A 22,246-nucleotide genomic window follows, 5' to 3' on the forward strand; every position below is an offset into this window, starting at 1 on the left:
GCATTCTGGGTCTGGGTATGACTAGACAGAGTGGGTGAGTGGGAAACTGCCTGGTCTGAGGAGAGGCCTGGCTGAGTGGCCCCCCATGCTGGGGTGAAGATAGGGGTCCCTGGGACAAACAGGGAAGCTGAGAAGCTGTGGAGAAACTGAGCTTAGCCTAGGCAGGGAGCAGGCCCTTCTGGGGAGCAGGGAGGGGCGTGGAGCTGAATGCCAGAGACTGGAAAGTGGGGGTACACTCCTGCTGGGGGCGGGGGGAGGGGCCATACAGAGGGATCAGCCAGGCGCTGGAACTATTTTGTGGGTGCTTAGGAGGCGGGCCTTTTGGGACTCCCCTTTGCCCCCTCTGCTTGGAATAAAGTTGCTTCCTTCCAGACACTGCCTGGCCTCGACCCAGGAGTCCAACCCCAGCTGCCTCCTAGCTTAGACCTAGGACTTGAGCCCCCGACCCCCTCCTCCCTCAGACCCAGAACTCCGACCTCCCAGACCCCTCCTCCCCAGGGACTCAGGAGTCCCAGCTACAGCCACCTCGCCCTGGGGAAGTCACATGCCCAGCTCAGGGCTCCTTGCAGCGCCTTTGACTTCAGGCGGGGCCTCTGAGTCATCGACCCCCTTGAAGTGCCAGGTGGGGAAGGTGAATCGCCTTCCCGAGGTTCTGGATGCCCGGCGCCAGGTCCCAAACCTGGTCTCGGCAGCCCTGCGCGGGGCCCCGCCCGCCCTCGCGCGCCCCCTGCTGCCCGCCCGCGTTCCACCACCCTCAAAGCGCACGAAGGAGCCGGGGCGCCGGCAGTAGCCACGTGTTTATTCTCAGGGTCACTGGTCCGGAGTCTCGAGGGCCTGGCCGGGACTGGGGCTAGGGTTGGGGCTGGGCTCGGGGTCCGGGATGGCGTCCTTCGTGGCCTCGTCCCAGGGGAAGGTCGGCTGCCCCCGCATCTGCTCGCGATAGACGCGGTCGAAGGCTTCGCTCTGCGCCACGGTGAAGTAGTTCTTCCAGTCCCCGCAGACCCCTGGAGGATAGGGAGGAGCCGACGGGGCTGAGGATCCGCCTCGGAGCGTCGCCCCCCTTGTACACACATTCTAGCATTCTTTTTCCCACCCCCCCAAGTCTTTGCCTACGGTGTCTCCTTTTGCCAGAAACACCGCTGTCCCCACCCCAATCTTTCAAGGCTCCCCTCGGCCCAGAGAGGTTAAGTAACTCCCCCGGAGTCACACAGCGAGGCCATGGCCTGCCCCAGGGCCGCCCGCACCTTTCCGGAGGAAGGCCCCACGGCGTTGGTCCAGCAGGCTGGGAGGCAGCAGCGAGTAGTTGGACATGGTGTTGGCCTTCATGGCCTGGAAGGACGAGTGCTCCAGGACGGAGCCCAGCGCCTCCTCGCCCAGCGGCCGACCCAGGAACTCACAGATGCGCTGCACAGAGCCGCAGAGGTCCTGGGGGCAGCGAGGAGAGGGGTCAGGGGGGACCTACCCACTCACCGCGGAGGGAGGGGACCCAGCAAAAGGGAGCCTGGATGTCCGGAACCTAAGCCAAATCTGTCTGAGTGATGCCACCTCCCTGCCTCAGTTTCCCCATCTGCGAACCGAGGAGTTGGATTATGGCCTCTAAGAGTTTTTGCAGTTTTGAGTTTTGGAGGTTCTCTGGGTGGGAGTGGAACCCTGGTGGTGCAGTAGTTAAACTCTCTGAAGGGTTGGTGGTTTGAACTCACCCAGGGAATCACCCACTCCTCCTCCTCCTCTTTCTAAGACTCCATCAGTGCCGGGCCCCTCCCTCCTACCCTTGACTCTCTCTGCCCTGTCCCCTCCTCTCTGTCACCATGGCCTTAGCACTGGCTCAGGTCTCTTCCTCTTCTGCCTGGACCCTGGCCACCTGCCTCCTGCCCATCCCCACAGGGCCCCAGAGGGATCTTTTTTCACCCAGAGCTGACCCTGCTCCCACCCCTTCTGTGGCTCCCCAGTGTCCCAGGACAGAGTCCTAGCTGTAGAGGTCCTATGTTTTCTGGTCCTCCTCCTCCCCAGCTGCCTCCCCCTCCTCTCCTTACACTTTCTGCCTCCAAGCCTTTGCATGGAGGCTGCTGGGAATGCCCCTTCCCCACCCTTCTCAGCTGACAAACTTCCCCGCCCAGATGCAGCTTTCCTGACAGTGATGGTTCCGATCACTGTACATTGAGCACTTGCTTTGTACTGAGCTCTGGCCCAAGCCCCTCATGTATATTTGTGCTCAATCTACCAAGAGCCTTGCAGGGAAGTGTCACTGCGTTACCCAGTAATCAGAGGCCCAGAGAAGGCAAGACACTTGTCCAAGATTACACAGCTGAGGAAGAGCTCAAACTTGGGACCCTGAAGCCCACGGTCCTCTTCTCGACCTTGCTGCCTTCCCTGATACGCAGCACCCAGCACAGCCAGCTTTCCACCAACCCCAAAACTAAGAGAAAGCCAAACCCACTGCCACCGAGTCGATTTCGACCCATGGCGACCCCATGTTTTACAAAGTAGAACTGTTCCTTAGGGTTTTCTTGGCTGTAATTTTTACAAGGAAGGAGCCCCGGTGGTGCAACAGCTAAGTGCTGGGTTACTAACTGAACGGTTGGAGGTTCAAACCCACCCAGTGGCTCCACAGTAGAATGATCTGGCAATCTGCTCCCAGAAAGATTGCAGCTTAGAAAACCCTATGTGGCAGTTCTGCTCTGTCACATGGGGTCACTGGGAGTTGAAATCAACTCGATGGCATCTAACAACATTTTTTGCAGAAGCAGATTGCCGTGCCTTTCTTCCACCACTGAGTTGGAATCGCCAACCTTCAGGTTAGTGGTCCAGTGTGAACGGCTTGCACCACCCAGGGTGGCCTCCATTTTCCAGGTCATTCCTGATTTCATAACACTCCATCCCTTGATCCCCTTGAACCACTGATGTGTCCCAGAAATCCTAACATGTTGGCGGTGCCTCACACCCAGGGGCACCCCAGCAGCTCTGTCAGGCTGCGTGGCCCAGTTTTCAGTTTAGAGAATAAAGCTTGATGGAGAAGAGGGGGAGGGGCCATGCTGAAGCCTTTTCCGGATCTTTTCATCAAAAGTAATGTACCAGGATGGGGAAAAAATAACCATGGTGTCTACAGTGAAGAGCTGCATGCCCTTGGGTAAGTTATCAGCCCTCTCTAAGCCTCAGTTTTCTCTGCTGTAAAATGGGATTAATAACAACATTGTTGTTGTTGGTTGCCATTGAGTTGATTCTGACTCATGATGATTGGTGTGTTAAGGGCCCAGTTGCAATCTTGGCTGCAATCTTAACAGAAAGGAGCCCTGGTGGCACAATGTTAAGTGCTCAGCTGCTCACTGAAAGGTCGGCAGTTCAAAAAGCTGGCAGTTGAACCTACCAGCAGCTCCATGAGGGAAGACCTGTGGAATCTGTGCCCATGAAGATTACCAGTTAACCACTGCTGTCGAGTCGATTTCAACTCCTAGCAACCCTATAGGACAGAGTAGAACTGCCCCATAGGGCTTCCAAGTTTGTAATCTTTACAGAGGCAGACTGCCACATCTTTCTCCTGTGGAGTGGCTGGTTGGTGGGTTCGAACCACTGACCTTTCAAACCACGGACCTTTCAAACCACCGACCTTCCAAACCACCACAATATTACAGGCGAGGAAACTCTATGGGGCACTTCTACTCTGTCCTATAGGGTCGCTATAAGTAGGAATCAATTTTAGGGTACCCAGTAACAACAATCTTACCAGAAGCAGATCGCTGGATGGGTCTGAAGCCCCAAACTTTCTGTGGTTAGCAGTTGAGTGCAAATCAATTATGCCATCCAGCAACCAAATAGCAACATTAGAGTGACCCACATGAAATCGCCATCTTTGCTGGGCAGATATTGGCAGCTTCATGCGGGTCAATCTAATCTGTCCCTCACTTGTCCATAGTTGGTATGGATTAAATGAGATGGTCTGTGCTCAGCATCTGATGCCCGGCATTTGGCAGCCCTCAGCAGGTATTTGCTATGTTATTATTACTACTCAGAAAGGCCCTTACTCAGAACCTAATCACCCTCACTTTACCCGCTATCCTAATACCATGGGGCACCTTGTCAGGTGGTTGCAGTGTGCCGGGTGCTTCAATTCTCACAACCACCCTCTAAGGGTATTTTACACCCATGTTAAAGATGAAACTTCAGAGGCTGGGATCTTAACCGTTTTGTTGGACACAAAAACCTAGGCTCTTGCCACTACAAAAAGCATTGACAAGACGGAGGATACAAAAACCACGTGAAGGGAAACACGACTGGGACCACTGATGAGGGGGCATGTGTGGGGGCCTCCTAGGCTCCCACCCTCACGGTACAGTCCTCGTTAAGAACCTAGAATGGTCAGCCATTTTCACTGCGGATTATTTCCATCTAGAATCCCAGCCTCCTATTCTGCACGACCCCTTCCTCCAGGGAGCCTCCTCTGATTGCCCCAGCCAGAAGGAGACGTTGGATGGAGTCAAGATAGGATCCCAGTCAAACTCCAAAGGCTGTTGCTTTCCACTGACTCCCTCTGCCTTTGAAATTGTCACCATCATTGAAGTGTGGGTCCCATGTGCTACAGCTTTGTATCATCACATTTACCTTGTCACCTCCCCTGCTCAGAGCCTGCCCATGGCTCCCGCCTCGCAGAAAAGCCAATGTCTTCACTGTGGCCCCCCGCTCCCTCTTTGCCCTCATCTCTGCTCCCTCCCCTTCCCTCACTTGGCTCAGACCACACCGGCCTCTTGGCAGCCCTTAGATTACCTCAAGCACAGCTCTACACCAGGGCCTTTACACTTCTGTTCTTGCTGTTCCCTCTGCTGGGAACACCTTTCCCCCAGATATCTTCCTGGTGTTCTCACCTTTCCTCCTTCAGGTCTTTGCTCAAATGTTGTCTTGCGGCCTCCCCAACCACTCACACTCTCGCCCCTGCCTTATCCCTACTCCCTGTTTTATTTTCTTCTTAACTCTGCCCTGCTATGCATTTTGTTGTTTTGTTCCTGGCCCATCTCCTGCTCTATCTAGATCATCATCAGCCTCCTGGGCACAGGGACTCTGTCTTGTTCACCGCTGTATCCATCCCCAGGGCCTGCATGTTGGTGGAGCCAGCCCTAGACCTAGGCCACCCTCCCCAGGAAGGGAAGCAGGTGGGCACATGGAGGGAGGGTTGGGGGACATGGCGCTGGGGTGGGGGTGGGGGCTCACCTGATGCAGCTCCTCGTAGGTGATAAACAGGAAGTTCTCTTTGCCCTGCATCCGAATCCAGCCCTTAATGTGGTCGAACCAGGAGCCAAATTGCACTGTGGGTGGAGGGGCAGGCAGGGTGAGGGCCAGCAGGGGGGCCAACCCCCCTGGGGGCTCAATGGGATCTTGCACATTCCCCCATGCCTGGGCTCAGCTCTCAGAGCTGGATGCCCCTCCCCTGACTCCCTACACAGCCCACATCCCCATCAACTTCAGTGCCTCTCCTGGTCAGCCCCTCCCCCAGCTCTCTATCTAGACTATGACAGTGACCTGGTTCCTCCAGCCCCCTCCATCCACTTGGAGCCCCCTCCAAGGCCAGGGGCTCTGACAAGAACAGAAAAGTGATATGTGGCTGAAGGGGCCTGTCTTTCTTAGCAGCTGGTGCCCCGTCTCTCTCTTGGCCAAAGCTTCACACCTATCTTCCCCATCCTGAACCCCATGCCTTCCTCCTCTACTCTCTATTCACTGAAGCAAAACTGTCCCTCTACCTGCCCCAGAAACAGTTTCCTAGAATGTTATACTATCTTCCCGTCTCTATCTCTGTGCGTCTGTCTACATCTCTGCGTCTCTCTTTTTCAGTTTATCTGTATCTCTCTGTGTCTTCCTCTGTCTCTGTTTCCTTTTCTTTGTCTCTTGCTTACTTTGTGTCTGTCAGTCTCTGTGTCTCTCCCCCACCTCTACGTCTCTGTCTTTCAGTTTCTCTCTCAGTCTCCATCCCTCTTGGTCTCCTCTCTGTCTCCATCTCTGTAACACCTGTATCTCTGCCTGTCTCTAGCCTTGTTATTCCTTCTCTTTGTCTCTTCTGCCTGGACCCTTGGGGGTTCCCTCTCCACTGGGAACCCACCACGCTTGGCTCCCATCCTTACCTTCACCGTTGAGGAATTCCTGCAGGAACTGTCCGGGCTTGCCGGGATCCTTCAACTGCCCGGCGATCTTGGAGTAATGATAGAGGGAGACCACCACATCCCGGGGGTTCCGGACCAAGTAGATCATCTACATGTGGATGTTGGGGAGGGAGAAGTGGTGTCGGTCACGGGCAGGACCCCAGCTTCTTGGGCTGCCTGCCCTTGAGTCCCCTCTCCCCGATCCCTCTCTCCTGACCCTGCAGCAGGAAGGACTCAGGGTAGATTTCTCAGGGGACTTGCCAGCTAATGGTACTCAGATCAGATCCCCTCATCCTAGTGCTTGGGGAGAGCTCCTTCCAACCACATTCTAGGAAACTGTTTCTGAAGCAGGCTGAGGGACAGTTTGACTTCAGGGAATAAAGAGTGCAGGAGGAAGGCATGGGGTTCAGGATGGGAGAGATCGGGGGAAAGCCATTGACCAAGAGAGAAGAAAAGCTGGCCCCTTTTCTCTTTCCTGCAGCCCAGGCTCCTCCTCCCCTGCTGGGATCCTCATCCCAGCTTCCTCCCTGGCCTACCAGACTTTGCATATCCTCAAAGGGGTCTTTCTGTACCAAGAGCTGCCTCTCCCTGCTCACAGCCATTCCTTGGCTCCCCAGAGCTCTGGGACAGAGCCCCAGTCCCTGGGCCTGACATTTGAGGCTATGATGATCTAGTTCCAACCTATCTACCAGTTTACATTCCACAAGCAAGCCATCCTCACTTCCCCCTATACTCCAGCACATCACACGTTGCCCTCCCTGACAACTGTCTCCTGCCCCAAGACCCAGTGTAACAACTAGTACTGATCCCTTCAAGATTTCTAGTACCTCCCTTGCTGGGACACTGCTGAGCCCTGTGCCACCTCCATGATCGCTCACACCCTCCTTGCCTTCTTGTGGCCTGTTAACAGCCTTGTTTCTCCACCCACGTGTCTGGGAACCATCGGAGGCCAGGCGGAGTCTTAATCATGTCCCCAGTTCTGTCCCGAGAGCCCTAGCACAGAGCCTGGCACCTGGCGAACACGGGGCCTTGGGAAAAGCCTGAGAGAGTTTCAAAGGCATCAAAGGAGTGAAGGTGGGCAGGCGTTGACAAAGAACATCCAAGGGGCGGAAGCGAAATTGAAACATTTCAACGACTTAGATAAACGAGGCTTCTGATATTAGACCTTGTACCTGGGTGACAGAGATGGTTAAAAAGAAAAAAGTATTCGACTATTAGCCGAAAGTTTGGCGGTTTGAACACGCCCAGAGGCGCCTTGGAAGACAGGCCTGGAAATCTGCTTCCAAAAAGTCACATCCTTGAAAACCCTATGGAGCAGTTCTACTCTGCACACGTGGGGTCGCCACGAGTGGAACTGACTCCATGACAACTAACAACAATGTTGGCACATCTCAGGGCTCCAGCCTGGGTTCCTGTTCAGTAAAGTATTGTTGTTGTTGTATCCTATTGAGTTGATTCCAACTCATCTCAACCCTATAGGACAAGGTAGAACTGCTCCATATGGTTTTCAAGGCTGTAATCTTTATGGGAGCAGCTCGCTAGGACTTTCTCCCTTGGAGGCGCTGGGTGGGTTTGAACTGCCAACGTTTTGGTTAGCAGCCAAGCACTTAACCATTGTGCCACCAGGGCTTCTTAGTAAAGGATTAACCTCTCCCAAAGAAAGATTTGCTTAGCTGGGAGCTAATCTTTAAGCCCTTGGAACATCCTGCCTGATAAGAGTGCCTTTGTTTACCTGAGACCTTGGGTAATGCCAGGTGGTCTATGCCAACAATGTGATTTATGATGGGGGCCCTGGGTCACATGATATTAGCTCGACATCTGGAGGGGTTGGAGACTAATGTCAACTATGTGGGCAGTTAGTCACATTTATGTGATTAACCCCCAATAAAAACTTGAGACAGCAAGGCTCAGGAGAACTTCCCTGGTTGGCAATACTCCATTCAGGTTGTCACACATTGTTGCTGGGAGAATTAAGTGCTGTCCACACAACTCCACAGGAGTCTATTGGTGCAACGATTAAGCACTTGGCTGCTAACCAAAAGGTTGACAGTTTGTACCCATCTAGTGGCTTCAGAGGAGAAAAGACCTGGTGACCTGCTCCTGTAAAAAATTACAGCCTAGAAAACACCATAGGGCAGCTCTACTCTGTTACATGGGGTCACTACGAGTCAGAATCAAATCAACGGCATCTAATACCAACAACACAACTCCACAGGGAGAGGACAACTGGAAGCTCACGTCTGATCTCTCCTGGACCCTCTACATCTTCCCATCTTGGTGGCTAGAAGCCCAATCTCGCCAGATGCACACACCAAAAACCTTGGCATTACCCCTGACACATCTCTTTCTCTTACACCCAGGTTCACTCTGTCAGCCAATCCTCTTGGTTCCACCTTCCAAACATACCCCAAACCCAACCCCTTCTCTTCACTTCCATGGCCACCACCCTGGTCCAGCCACCATCATCACCTTCTGTCTGGACCATCTCAGTCACCTTCTCATTGACTTCCCTGCTTCTGCTCTCACCTCGACAGTCTGTTCCCTATGTGGATGCCAGAGGGGGCATAAAAAACAAACCCACTGCCATCAAGTCAATTCCAAGTCATGGCAACCCCACTGGTTACTAAGTAGAACTGAGCTCCATAGGGTTTTCTTGGCTGTAATCTTTACGGAAGCAGTTTGTCAGGTCTTTCTTCCACAGAGCCGTTGGGTGGGTTAGAACCACCAAACTTTAGGCTAGCAGCTGATCGCGAATGGCTTGTACCACCAAGCTCCTGGCTGCCAACAACAAGGAGCCCTGGTGGCGCAACACTGCTAAACAACCGAAAGATCAGCGGTTAGAACCCACCAGCCATTCCTCAGGAGAAAGACCTGACAATCCCTTCCTGTAAAGATTAAAAATACAGCCTAGAAAACCCTATGGGTCAGTTCTACTCTGTCACATGGGGTCGCTATGAGTTTACAAGTGGCTCAACAACACCTAACAACAACAGGCACAGAAGCAAGGAAGCATGAATGGAGGAAGATAGATGTCCTGTGGAGACTGCCAAGGAATGCTGAGAAGCACGCTAGAGAAGCTGAGACAAGGGTTTTCCCCCAAAGAGACAGAGAAAGCCTTCCCTTAGCGCCTTCGCCCTGAATTCAGACCTGTAGCCTCCTAAACTGTGAGAAAGGGGCTCTGGTGGCACAGTATTAAGCACTTAGCTGCTAACCGAAAGGTTGGTGGTTCGAATCCACCAGCTGCTCTGTGGGAGAAAGATATGGCAGTCTGCTTCTATAAAGATTACAACCTTGGAAATCCTATGAGGCAGTTCTATCCTGTCCTATAGGGTCACTGTGAGTCAGAATTGACTCAATGGTAGTTGAGTTGGTTTGGTTTAAACTGTGAAAAAATAAATTTCTCTTTGTTAAAGCCAACTACTTGCGGTGTTTCTGTTACAGCAGCACTAGGAAGCTAAGACAGCCTAGCACATAGGAGATACTCCATAAATATGTGCTGAGTTAATTAATTATGCTTCCTCTTGCTGCCATCCACACACGCGCACACGCGCGCGCGCACACACACACACACGAGACATCCCTCCCTCCTCAGCACCTTGGCCTTGGAGTTGAAGAAGGCCTTGGTAAAGATGTGAATGGGGAGGTGTGAGCTCATGAGGCGGGGGCGGGACTGGTCCGGGAGACTGAAGGCACCCACGATAGTCTCACACCAAGGCGCCCGCTCCCAGATGGGCACCGAGCGGATCCAGGAGGGATCCCCATCCTTCAGGATTAAGCTGACGATCTCGATCATCCAGTTGGTGCCTGTTGGGAGAAATAGGACAAATTCATCGGGGGGTGGGGAGGGGCAAAGAGCGGGATATAGTTGAATTCATAATGGCTACATCGATTGAGTCCTTGGGTGGCACAAACAGTTAAATGCTCGACTACTAGCAGGAAGGTTGCCAGTTCCAACCCACCCAGAGGCACCTTGGAAGAAAGACCTGGCAATCTGCCTCTGAAAGGTCACAGCCTTGAAAACCCTATGAAGCAGTTCTGCTGTGCACACATGGAGTCGCCATGAGTTGGAGATGACTTGATGGCAACTAACAACAATATCGGCACATCTCAGGCTTCCAGCCTGGGTTCCCGTGCAGTATTGTTTTTGTTGACTATTTGTAATGGTGGCCTCATACAATATTTGTCCTTTTGTGGTTATCTTATTTTACTCAGCATAATGTTTTCCGGGTTCCTCTATGCTTCTCAGATTTGTCGTTATTCTTTACCGTTGAGTAGTGTTCCATTGTGTGTCTGTACCACAGTTTATCTACTCACCCACTGATGGCCACTTAGGCTGTTTCTATCTTTTTACTATTGTAAATAGTGCTGCAGTGAACATGGGTGTGCATATGTCTATTCGTGTCATGGCTCTTATTCCTCTAGGATATATTCCTAGGAGTGGGATTGCTGGACCATGTGGCATTTCTATTTCTTGCTTTTTGAGGAAGCACCATACCATCCTCCATGGTGACTGTACCATTTTATGTTCCCACCAGCCATGTTTGAGAGTTCCAATCTCCCCATAGCCTCTCCGGCATTTGTTGCTTTCTGTTTTTTTGATCAGTGTCATTGTTACCGGAGTGAGATAGTAACTCATTGTAGTTTTGATTTGCATCCCTCTAATGGGAAACCCTGGTGGCACAGTGGTTAAGTGCTACAGCTGCTAAGCAAGAGGTCGGCAGTTCGAATCTGCCAGGCGCTCCTTGGAAACTCTATCGGGCAGTTCTACTCCGTCTAGTAGGGTCGCTATGAGTCGGAATCAACTAGACAGCAGGGGGTTTGATTTGTTTTTTTTTAATGGCTTAGGATCGCGAGAGCATCTCTTTATGTGTCTGTTAGTTGCCTGGATGTCTTCTTTGATGAAATGTCTGTTCATGTCCTTTGGTCATTTTTTAATTGGGTTGTTTGTCTTTTTGTTGTTGCATTGTTGGAGTTTCGTGTAAATTTTAGAAATTAAACCCTTGCCAGGTATGTCATAGTCAAAAAATTTCCCCCAGTTTGTGGGTTCTCTTTTAACTCTATTGGAAAAGTCTTTAGATGAGCATAAACGTGATTTTCAGGAGGTCCCAATTGTCTAGTTTATCTTCTGCTATTTATGCTTTTTTACTTATGTTTGATAATCTATTTATGCCATAAAGTTTTTCTTTTATGATCTTTATGGTTTTACATTTAGATCTTTGATGCATTTTGAGTTAGTTTTCGTGTATAGTATGATGCGTGTATCCTGTTTAATTTTTCTGCAAATGGATATCCGGTTTTGCCAGCGCCGTTCGTTAAAAAGACTATCTCTTCCCCTATTTAATGGATTTCAACCCTTTGTGGAAGAGTAACTGTCCATAGGTGGATGGATTTATTTCTGGGTTCTCAGTTCTGTCCCATTGGGCTATATGTCTGTTGTCGTACCAGAACCAGGCTGTTTTGACTACTGTGGCTGTATAGTAGGCTCTGAGATGGTGAGCATGAGACTTCCGACTTTGTTCTTCTCCTTCAGTAATGCTTTACTTACCCAGGGCCTCTCTCCTTTCCTTATAAAGTTGGTGATTAGTTTTCCCATCTTGTTAAAGAATGTTGTTGGAATTTGAATTGGGGTTGCATCATATCTGTAGATTGCTTTGGGTAATATTGTCATTTTCACAGTGTTAAGTCTTCCTTCCTATCCATGAGCATGGTGTATTTTTCCATTTATGCAGGTCTCCTTTGGTTTCTTGTAGTAGCGTTTTGAAGTTTTCTTTATATAGGTCTTTTACAACGTAAAAATGGTGTGAAGGCGGAGTCTGACCTCCTCTAACTTAAAAAGGGAAAAGAGAATCAAGATGAACAGCCCCAAGCGGATACCTATGAGGCGGACTTCGGACATGCCTCGTCTCTTCACCATCTTTACCAATTCTGACACCATCCGTCCCTCCCACAGCACTCTCTACTTCTCTGCTGGGTTTGGTAATTCATTGCAGTGGCCACACAGAACTCAGACAATACTCACGATTATGGGGTTTATTAAGGAAGTAACAGGTTACAATTCAGGTTCAGGGATGCTCAGGATACAGCTCTTCCATCAGGACAGCCTCTTCTCAGCTCTGCTCCCAGGCACACTTCTCTCTGACCCCTCAGCCTCTGTCTTGCTTGGTCAAGTGTTTCAAAGCTCCTTTAGCTTTGCCAGTAAGTACCCAGAGGCACCCCACTCTGTCAATAAGCCTCAGCCCAAAGGCATTCAACTTTCTCACTGCATGGGCCAGGAAGCCCACTGCACCGTTTCCTGCCATCTCTCCTCCTGCTGCTTCTCTGCCACTGCTTCTCATTGCTGTCTTTAGTGTTCCAACTCTCTCTCTCTCTCTCTTTCTCTCTGTCACCTGCTTCCAAGAGCTTCTCAGTGCAGGGATCCCAGCTTCAGAGGACACGATCTGCTCCTGGCTGTTCTTCCTTGGTGGTGGTAGAATCATCTCTCTGCTCTGGAACTGGCTCTCTTTTAGGCCTAGCAAGATGGCAAAACTAACCAATCCTCTCATTGGACCACGATTACCTTATTTGCACAGTCCCACTCAATCACTTGGGTGGGAGTTAGGAGACCATGGCGAGACAAGCCACATAGAAGCAATCCATTGCACCGAATACGTCCGCCCACAGTTATGTTTATTCTCAAGTGTTTTATCTTTCAGGGGGCTCTTGTAAATGGTATTGTTTTCCTGATTTCCTTTTCGGAGTTCTCTTGGTTAGCGTAGAGGAATCCAACTGATTTTTGTATGTTACTCTTGTACCCTGCCACTTTGCTAAATCCTTCTATTAGTTCCGGTAGCTTTCTTGTAGAGCTTCTGGGATTTTCTATGTATAGGATCACATCATCTGCAAGTAGGGATAGTTTTACTTCTTCCCTTACCAATTTGAATGCCTTTTATTTCCTTATCTTGCCTTATTGCTCTAGCTAGGACTTTCAGTACAATATCAAATAGAAGTAGTGATAAAATGTATCCTTGTCTAGTTCCCATTCTCAAGGGGAATGCTTTCAGTCTCTCTCCATTAGAATGTTGGCTGTTGGTTTTGTATAAAAAACCAAAACCAAACCCACCGCCGTCGAGTCGACTCTGACTCATAGCGACCAAATAGGACAGAGTAGAACTGCCCCATAGAGTTTCCAAGGAGCGCCTGGCGGATTTCAACTGCCAACCTCTTGGTTAGCAGCCGCAGCACTTAACCACTATGCCACCAGGGTTTCCGATATGCCCTTAATTATGTTGAGGAATTTCCCTTCTATTCCAATTTTGCTCAGAGTTTTTTTTTTTTTACATCAAGAGTGGGTGTTGGCAGAAGAAAACATTCTTTGATGGTTACAAGGGTCGGGGTGGGAATTCACTAACTAGATAAAAAAATTTTTTTTTTTTATCTAGATAGTAGACAAGAATTATCTTAGGTGAAGGGAAGGACAACACACAATACAGGCCAAGTCAGCACAACTGGACTAAACCAAAAGCTAAGAAGTTTTCTGAATACAACTAAACACTTCAAGGGATGGGGGTCTGGGGACCATGGTTTCAGGGGACATCTAGGTCAACTGGCATAACAGAGTTTATGAAGAAAATGTTCTGCATCCCACTTTGGTGAGTGGCATCTGGGATTTTAAAAGCTAGTGAGCGGCCAGCTAAGATGCATCAATTGGTCCCAACCCACCTGGACCAAAGGAGAATGATGAACACCAAAGACAAGGAAAATATTAGCTCAAGAAACGAAAAGGGCCACATAAGCCAGAGACACCATCAACCTGAGACCAGAAGAACTAGATGGTGCCTGGCTACCAGGAAGACCGCCCCTACAGAAAACACAACAGAGAGTCCTTGATGGAGAAAGTGGGGTGCAGAACTAAAATTCTCGTAAAACAACCAGACTTAATGGTCTGACTGAGACTGGCGGAACCCCAGAAGGCATGGCCCCTGAACTTTCTGTTAACTCAGAACTGAAACCACTTCCAAAGCCAACTCTTCAGACAAAGATTAGACTGGACTATAAAACATAAATGATACTCGTTAAGAGTGTGCTTCTTAGTTCAAGTAGATACATGAGACTAAATGGGCAGCTCCTGTCTGGAGGTGAGATGAGAGGGCAGAAAGGGACAGAAACTGGTTGAACGGACACGGAAAATCCGGAGTGGAAAGGAGGGTGTGCTGACATATTTCAGGGATAGCAACTCGGGTTACTTAACAATGTGTGTATAAATTTTTGTATGCGAAACTAACTTGAGCTGCAAACTTTCACTTAAAGCGCAATTGAAAAAAAAAAAGATTGGATGTTGGATTTTATCAAATGCCTTTTCTGCACCAATTGAGATGATCATGTGAGTCTTCTATTTACGTGGTGAATTACACTGATTGATTTTCTAATGTTAAACCATCATTGCATATCTGGTATGAATCCCACTTGGTTATGGTATATTATTTTTTTGATGTGCTGTTGGATTCTGTTGGTTAAGATTTTGCATCTATATTTATGACAGATACTGGTCTATAATTTTCTTTTTTAGTGATGTCTCTGCCTGGCTTTGATAATAGGGTTATGCTAGCTTCATAGAATGAATTCGGGAGTATTCCTACCTTTTCTATGTTCTGAAATAGTTTGAGTAGAAATGGTGTCAAGTCTTCTCTGAATGTTTGGTAGGATTCTCTAGTGAAGCGATCTGGGCTGGGGCTTTTATTTATTGGGAGTTTTTTTTTTTTTTTAATGAGCTCGTCAATTTCCTATTTTGTTATGGGTCTGTTTAAATTTTCTACTTCAGCTTGTGTTAGTTAGGTAGGTAGTATGTTTCCAGAAATTTGGCCATTTCTTTGAGGTTTTCAAATTCGTTGGAGTGCAATTTTTCATAGTATTTGGTTATGATCCTTTTCATCTCGGCTGGTTCTGTGGTAGTGTCGTCCATCTTATTTGTTATTTTGATTATTTGCTTCTTCTCATTCTTTTCCTTTGTCAGTTTGGCCAGTGGTTTATCTATTTTATTCATCCTCTCAAAGAACCAGCTTCTAGTCTTATTGGTTCTTTCTATTGTTTTTCTGTTGTCTATTTCATTTATTTCTGCCCTAATCTTTGTTATTAGCTTTTTTCTGGTGACTGTTTCTTTTTTTTTTTTTTTTGTGGGCTTCTTTTACTGCTCTTTTTCTGTTAGTTCAAGTTGTTGGGTTAAGCTATTGATTTTGGACCTTTTCTTCTTTTTTTGATGTGTGCTTTTTTTTTGCTATGAATTCTCCCTTGAGCATTGCATTTGCTGTGTCCCACAGGTTTTGGTATGTTGTGTTTTCGTTCTCATTTGATTCTAGGAATTTTTTTTAATTTCATTTTTAATTTTTTCTATTACACCCAATGTTTTTTCAGCAAGCTGTTATTCAGTTTCCATGTATTTGATTCTCCTTACCCCTCCCCTGCTTCTTCCTGTTATTCATTTCTAATTTTACACTGTTGTGGTCAGAGAAGATGCTTTGTATTATCTTGATGTTTTTGAATGTATCGAGGCTTGCTTTGTTGCCTAAAATATGGTCTATTCTGGAGAATGATCCATGTACATTGCAGAAGAATGTATACTATGCTGCCTTTGGGTGAAATGTTCCATATATGTCTACGAGATCAAGTTGATTAACTGTGTTATTTAAGTCTTCTGTATCTTTGTTTAGTTTCTTTCTATTTGTTCAGTCCTTCATTGAAAGTGGTGTGTTACGAGACTAAATGGGCGGCTCCTGTCCAGAGGCAAGATGAGAAGGCAGAAAGGGATAGGAGCTGGTTGAATGGACATGGGATATCCGGGGTAGAAGGGGGGAGTGTGCTTTATAGGTACATTATAGGTACAGCAATTAGGGTCACATAACAAGGTGTGTATAAATTTTTGTATGAGAAACTAACTTGAGCTGTAAACTTTCACCTGAAGCACAACTGAAAAAAAAAAAAGTGGTGTGTTAAAGACTCCTACTATTATTGTGGAACTGTCAACTTCTCTTTTCAATGCTGTTAGAGTTTGTTTTATGTGTTTCGGAGCTCTGTCTTTGGATGCATAGAATTATAGAATTTATTATGGTTATTCCTTCTTGGTGGATTATCCTTTTAATCATTATTGATGCCCCTCTGTGTCTCTTATGATGGATTTTAATTTAAAGTCTATTTTATCAGAGATTAATATTGCCATTCCCACTTTTTTTTGGTTACTATTTGGATGATGTATTTTTTTTTTTTAACTTGTTTATGTCTTTGTGTCTAAGGTGTGTCTCTCGTAGGCAACATATTGATGGGTCACTTTTTTTATCCATTCTACCACTCTGTCTCTTGACTGGTGCATTTAAACCATTTACATTCAGTGTGATTATCAATAGGTGTGAGTTTCCTGTTGTCATTTTGTTATGCTTTGTGTTGTGATGTTGCCGTTTTCTTTGTTCTGCTTAATTTTCTGTGCTGAGTTCTTTTTGCTTATGTAGTTTCTTTTCATTTCCTTTACTGTTGTCGATTTTGTGTTTACTGAGTCTTTATGATTTCTTCTTTATTTTGGAGAGTAGGTTTATTAACTGTCTTTGTAGTTATTCTGACATTTACCTTTATCTTCATAAGTTTAAAACAGTCTGTTATTTCTAGATGTCACCATGACTTCCTGTCCATATGGAAGTTCTATGCCTACACCATTTATTCCCCCTTTTTGTTTTAAAGTGTTTGTCCCTTACAGATTGACATCTCTGGTTTCCTGTTTTTGGTTCTGTAGCTTTATTTTACTTTTGAGATTTCTCTATCTGGGTTGGCATCTTGGTAATGCCATTGTGTGGCTTACTCTCAGGTTGTTGTCTGATGTCATTGGTTCTCTATCTGAAGGACTCTTTTTTTTGTGTGCATAAGGTGAAAGCTTACATAGCAAATTAGTTTCCCATTCAATAGTTTATACACAAAGTGTTCCATGACATTGGTTCCATTCCCCACAACGGGCCTGCCCTCCTCTCGTTTCTGTTGTAGGGTCGCCATTTCCTTTCATCCTGAATTACTACACCTTCCTGGCTTCTCATCTTTGCTTTTGGGCAAATGTTGCCCTTTTGATCTCGTATAATAGATTGTTTTAAGGAACATGTTTCTCTAGGGTATTGTTGTTTATTTTATGGGCATGTCTATGGTTTTTTTTCTATGGTTTGGCTGATGGGTGTTCTCTGGTAATGGCTTCAGTTCTAGTTCGGAAAGGTGTCTTAGGGCCATAGTCTTGGGAGTTCCTCCAATCTCTATCAGACCAGTAAGTATGGCATTTTTTGTGAATTTGAGTTTTTGTTCTGCAATTTTTCTCCTGCTTTGTTCAGGACCCTCTGTTGTGATTCCAGTCAGAGTGGTTGGTGGTGGTAGCTGGGCACCATCTAGTTCTTCTGGTCTCAGGGTAGTGTAGGCTGTGGTTCATGTGGTACCTTAGTCCTTTGGACTAATCGCTCCTTCGGGTTTTTGTTTTCTTAATTCTCTTTTGCTCCAGGTGGTAAGAGACTGATAGGTGTATCTTAGATGGCCACTTGCAAGCTTTTCAGACCCGAGATGCTACTCACCAAAGTAGGATGCAGGACTTTGTCTGTATGAACTATGTCGTGCCAGTTGAGTAGATGTCCCCCACATCTATGGTCCCGCGAGGTGTTTGGTTATGTCTAAGAAGTTTCCTGGACTGTGGCGTGTGTATGCTGTATTGTCTACATTGATATGTAGTCACCACTGACAGTTCTGTATGTAGAAATATCCACCGCTAGACCTATATCTGCAGATGGGTGTGTCCCTCATACTCTCATACACGTCTTGTTATATCTACCTAGCTACGTATCCATTCATAAATTCGTGTTTGTTAATACAATTGTTGCAGGATGGTCTATGCTATAATTACTGTTGCTGCCCTTTGTTCCTGTGTTCCTCTCAGTGCTCTCCCATGCCTTGGTCATGTTCTACTGACTTCCCCCATATTGTGCAATATTTCTTGTAAGGTTGGTCTGGTTTTTACAAATTCCCTTAATTTCTGTTTATCTGAGAATATCCTAATTTTGCCCTCTTATTTGAGAGACAATCTTGCTTATTTGAGAGACAATCTTGCTAGGTACATGATTTTGGTTGGCGATTCTTTTCTTTCAGGGTCTTATAATGTCATCTCATTGCCTTTTGCCTGCATGGTTTCTGCCGAGAAATCAGAGGTTAGTCCTTTTTTTTTTTTAATTTTATTGTGCTTTAGGTAAAAGTTTACAGCAAAAGAGGTTAGTCTTATTGGAGTCCCTTTGAAGGTGATATTTCGCTTTTCCCGATCTGCTTTCAGAATTCTGTCTGTATCTTTGGACTTGGAAAGTTTGATTATGATAAGTCTTGGTGACTTTCTTTTGGGGTCTATCTTGTATGAAGGTCGCTATGAGTTGGAATCGACTTGACAGCATTGGGTTTGGTTTTTTGGTTTTGTATGAGGTTCATTGAGCTTCTTCAATGGAAATCTCGTCTTTCATGATACTGGGCAGGGCAGGTGGCTGGGTGGACAGGGGCCATGCAGGTGCTTTCTCTGGCCAGGGTGGGGGTGTGCCACCAGCTGGCAGCGCACAGGCCCTCTCTCCAGCAGGGGAAGGGGCAGCGTGGGCAAACGTATTACTTTTTAAAAAAGAAATTAATACATTCAATTAAAAAAAAGAAGTTAGCCCCTGAAGTCCTCTTAAAACCAAACAGTAGTTTAGCTTAATTAGTAAAGAATGTCTGCTGTGAGCACTGTGCTCTTTTTAGATCTATCTATATGAGATCAAACTGACAACAGCAAGTCAAAAGATTAGACTGGAGCCTTAGGGAGCAGTGTGTTTATGTTAATGGGGGAGGAACAACTCAGAAAAGGATAATGAGAATGTTTGCACAACTTGAAGAATGTCATCAATGTCACTGAATTGTAATTGTAGAAGCTGTTGAATTGGTGTATGCTTTGCTGTGTATATTCTCAATAACAACAAAGTAAATAAATATTTAAAAAAACAGCATGCTTCATAAAAGGACAAATTAGATTCCATCAAAATTTAATTCTTTTGCTCTGCAAAGACACTGACGAGAATGAAAAAACAAGCCACAGACTGGGAGAAAATCTATGCAAGACGCATATCTGATAAAGGTTTTGTACTTGGATTATATAAAGAACTCTCAAAGCTCAATAATATAAGAAGACAGACAATCCGGTTTAAAAAGAGTAAAAAGATTTGAGCAGACAGTTTATGAAAGGAAATCTACAATGGCTAACAAATACATGAAAATATACTCAACATATGTGGTGAAATGTGTTTTCCTTTATGTGGCCTTTTGCCTTGGTTCTTTGGAAAAACAGCCTGAGAGATTTTCCCCCTGAACTCTGAGGAGTCATGCTTGGCCTAGTTTTCTACCTCAGAGGGTTTGTGACTTTTGTCCAGCATGATCAACATTTCCTGGGTATGTTATAAACAATTAGATGGTTTGATACTTTTTGTCTGGTCCTGGGCTGCAGCCTCCTCTGTGATTGGTATGCACCTTGCAGGGATTAATCAATAGACTATGCAAATGAAGTGTCTGTAGCCTACTACTCAAATAAAGTGTCTGTGGCCTACTGAGAGGGAACTGGTCAGTCTGTGGCCCTGGTGGGAGGGCCATGCCTTGAAATTGACATGGAGTTGTGTATATATGTATATATGTACATATGTGTGTGTATATATATATATGTGTGTGTATATATATATATGTGTGTATATATATATGTGTGTATATATATATATATGTGTGTGTATATATATATGTGTGTATATATATATATACAGCCATCCCCACAGAGGGTTTTGAGACAGAAAGAAGCAGAAGGAAGACAGAAGCAGAGAGAGAGAGGAAGCAAGGAACGTCCTAAAAGAGCTGTAACATGTGTCAAGGGCTGTAACACTGAAGACAGCAACAGGCCCGGAAGGGGCCCAATGGAGGAGGCAGTGGTGACAGATGGCAGTGCCAAGAGGAGCCTGTCCCGAGGAGGCTGAGAGGAGGTCTGCATGGCCAAGAGAAGCTGAGACAGCTGTCCTGCACTGAAGAAGGGAGACTTTCCCTACACGCCTCCTGATCCTGATCCCGCGTGGTAGCCTATTAAACCCATTGCTGTGCAGTTGATTCTGACTTATAGCAACCCTGTAGGACAGAGTAGAACTCTCCCACAGGTTTCCAAGGAGCAGATGGTAGATTTGAACTATTGACCTTTTGGTTAGCAGCCAAGCTCTTAACCACTGTGCCACCAGGGCTCCTGTAGCCTGTTACTTCCTTAATAAACCACTGAACTGTAAATATGGTCTGTGAGTTCTTTGTGGCCATTGCTAGTGGATTCTCAAACACAGAAGAGAAATAGAGAGTGCTGTGAGAGGGAGGGCTGGTGTCAGAATCGGTAAAAAGGTTGGAGAGTGGAGGCATGTCTGACCTTCACCTTATAGGAATCAACTTTGGGCTGTTCCTGGTCATTATCTTCCCTTAAGTTAAACAGGCTCTGAGGCTACTACTATTACCATTTTACAACACCATTAGCCAACAGGGAGATGCAAATCAAAACCACGATGAGATATCAGTACACCTGTTAAAAAAGAATGGCTAAAAAACAAACGAATCCGAAGATACCGAGTGCTAATGAGGATGTGGAGCAACTGGAACTCATCTACATTGCCAGTGAGAAAGCAAAATGGTAACACCACTTTAGGGAACAGTTTGGAAGTTCCTTGTAAACATACACGTTTACCATTAAGTCATCAACCCCACTTCTATGCATTTGCCCAAGATAAATGAAAACATGCTTCCATTCATGGACATGTACACAGAGGCTTATAGCAGCTGCATTCATAGTCACCCCAAACTGGAAACAACCCAAGTATTCTTCAACAGATGAATGGATAAACAAACTATGGTACATCCATATCATGGAATACTACTCAGCAATAAAAAAATATAACTACTTAGATGAATCTAAAAAGCATTATGATGAATGAAAGGAGCCTATCTCAAAAGCTACATATTGTGTGATTCCATTTATATAACATTCTGGAAAAAGCAAAACTACAGGGACAGCAAACAGATCAATGTTTGGCATGGGGAGAGGCTGACTACAAAGAGGCATAGGGGAAACCTGAGGGGTGGTGGAACTGTTCTGTAACTTCATCACAGTGGTGGTTATGCAACTGTGTATGTATATCAAAACTCACAGAACTCCAAGAGAAATGAAAACATTTGTTGCTGTTATTGTTTGGTGCCATTGAGTCAATTGTGCTCATAGCAACCCCATGTGACAGAGTAGAACTGCCTCATAGGGTTTCCTAGACTGTAATCTTTCTGGAAGTGGATTGCCAGGTCTTTCTCTCATGGAGCCATTGGTTGGGTTTGAACTGCTGACCTTTCGGTTAGCAGCCGAGCATATAACTATTGCACCACCAGGGCTCCTTAATGAGCACAGAAGTTCAAGTAAATACTTGTACATGAAGTTCAAGAGCAGCATTATCGAAAACAGCCAAAAAAGTGGTTTTTGCTGTTAGGTGTCGCCAAGTCAATTCTGACTCACGGCAACCCTACATACAACAGAATGAAACACTGCTCGGTCCTGTGCCATCCTCACAACTGTTGCTATATTTGAGCCCATTGTTGCTGCCACTGTATCAGTCCATCTCATCGAGGGTCTTCCTCTCTTTCGCTGACTATCTACCTTACTAAGCATGATGTCCTTCTCCAGGCAATGGTCCCTCCTGATAACGTGTTCAAAGTATGTGAGATGAAGTCTTGCCATTCTCGCTTCCAAGGAGCACTCTGGCTGTACTTCCTCCAAGAAAGACTCGTTCGTTCCTCTGGCAGTCTATGGTATATTCAATATTCTTTGCCAATACCGTAATTCAAAGGCATCAGTTGTTCTTCAGTCTTCCTTATTCATTGTCCAGCTTTTACATGCACATGAGGTGACTGAAAATATGATGGCTTAGCTCAGGCACATCTTGGTCCTCAAAGCGTTTCAATGCTTTAAAGAGATCTTTTTTGCAGCAGGTTTGCCCAATGATTGCATTGTTTGATTTTTTGACTGCTGCTTCCGTGGACGTTGATTATGGATCCTAGTAAAATGAAATCCTTGA

The 22,246-nt window shown here is 46.4% G+C and overlaps 1 protein-coding gene across 1 annotated transcript in view; it reads right to left on the reverse strand.

Annotated features, from left to right (window-relative positions):
• Positions 1 to 743: 743 nt before the first annotated feature.
• Positions 744 to 22,246, reverse strand: part of SULT2B1 (sulfotransferase family 2B member 1) — a 48,581-nt gene continuing 27,078 nt past the window's right edge. The window contains exons 3-7 of the mRNA XM_064294024.1: positions 9,718 to 9,926; positions 6,105 to 6,231; positions 5,200 to 5,294; positions 1,245 to 1,425; positions 744 to 1,004 (exon numbers count right to left, since the gene is read on the reverse strand). Coding sequence (XP_064150094.1) covers positions 811 to 1,004; positions 1,245 to 1,425; positions 5,200 to 5,294; positions 6,105 to 6,231; positions 9,718 to 9,926 — 806 coding nt within the window. The 3' untranslated portion in view covers positions 744 to 810. The remainder of the gene's footprint in view (positions 1,005 to 1,244; positions 1,426 to 5,199; positions 5,295 to 6,104; positions 6,232 to 9,717; positions 9,927 to 22,246) is intronic.

This window comes from Loxodonta africana, chromosome 11 (genome assembly GCF_030014295.1).
Source record: "Loxodonta africana isolate mLoxAfr1 chromosome 11, mLoxAfr1.hap2, whole genome shotgun sequence".
Lineage (NCBI taxonomy): Eukaryota > Metazoa > Chordata > Mammalia > Proboscidea > Elephantidae > Loxodonta > Loxodonta africana.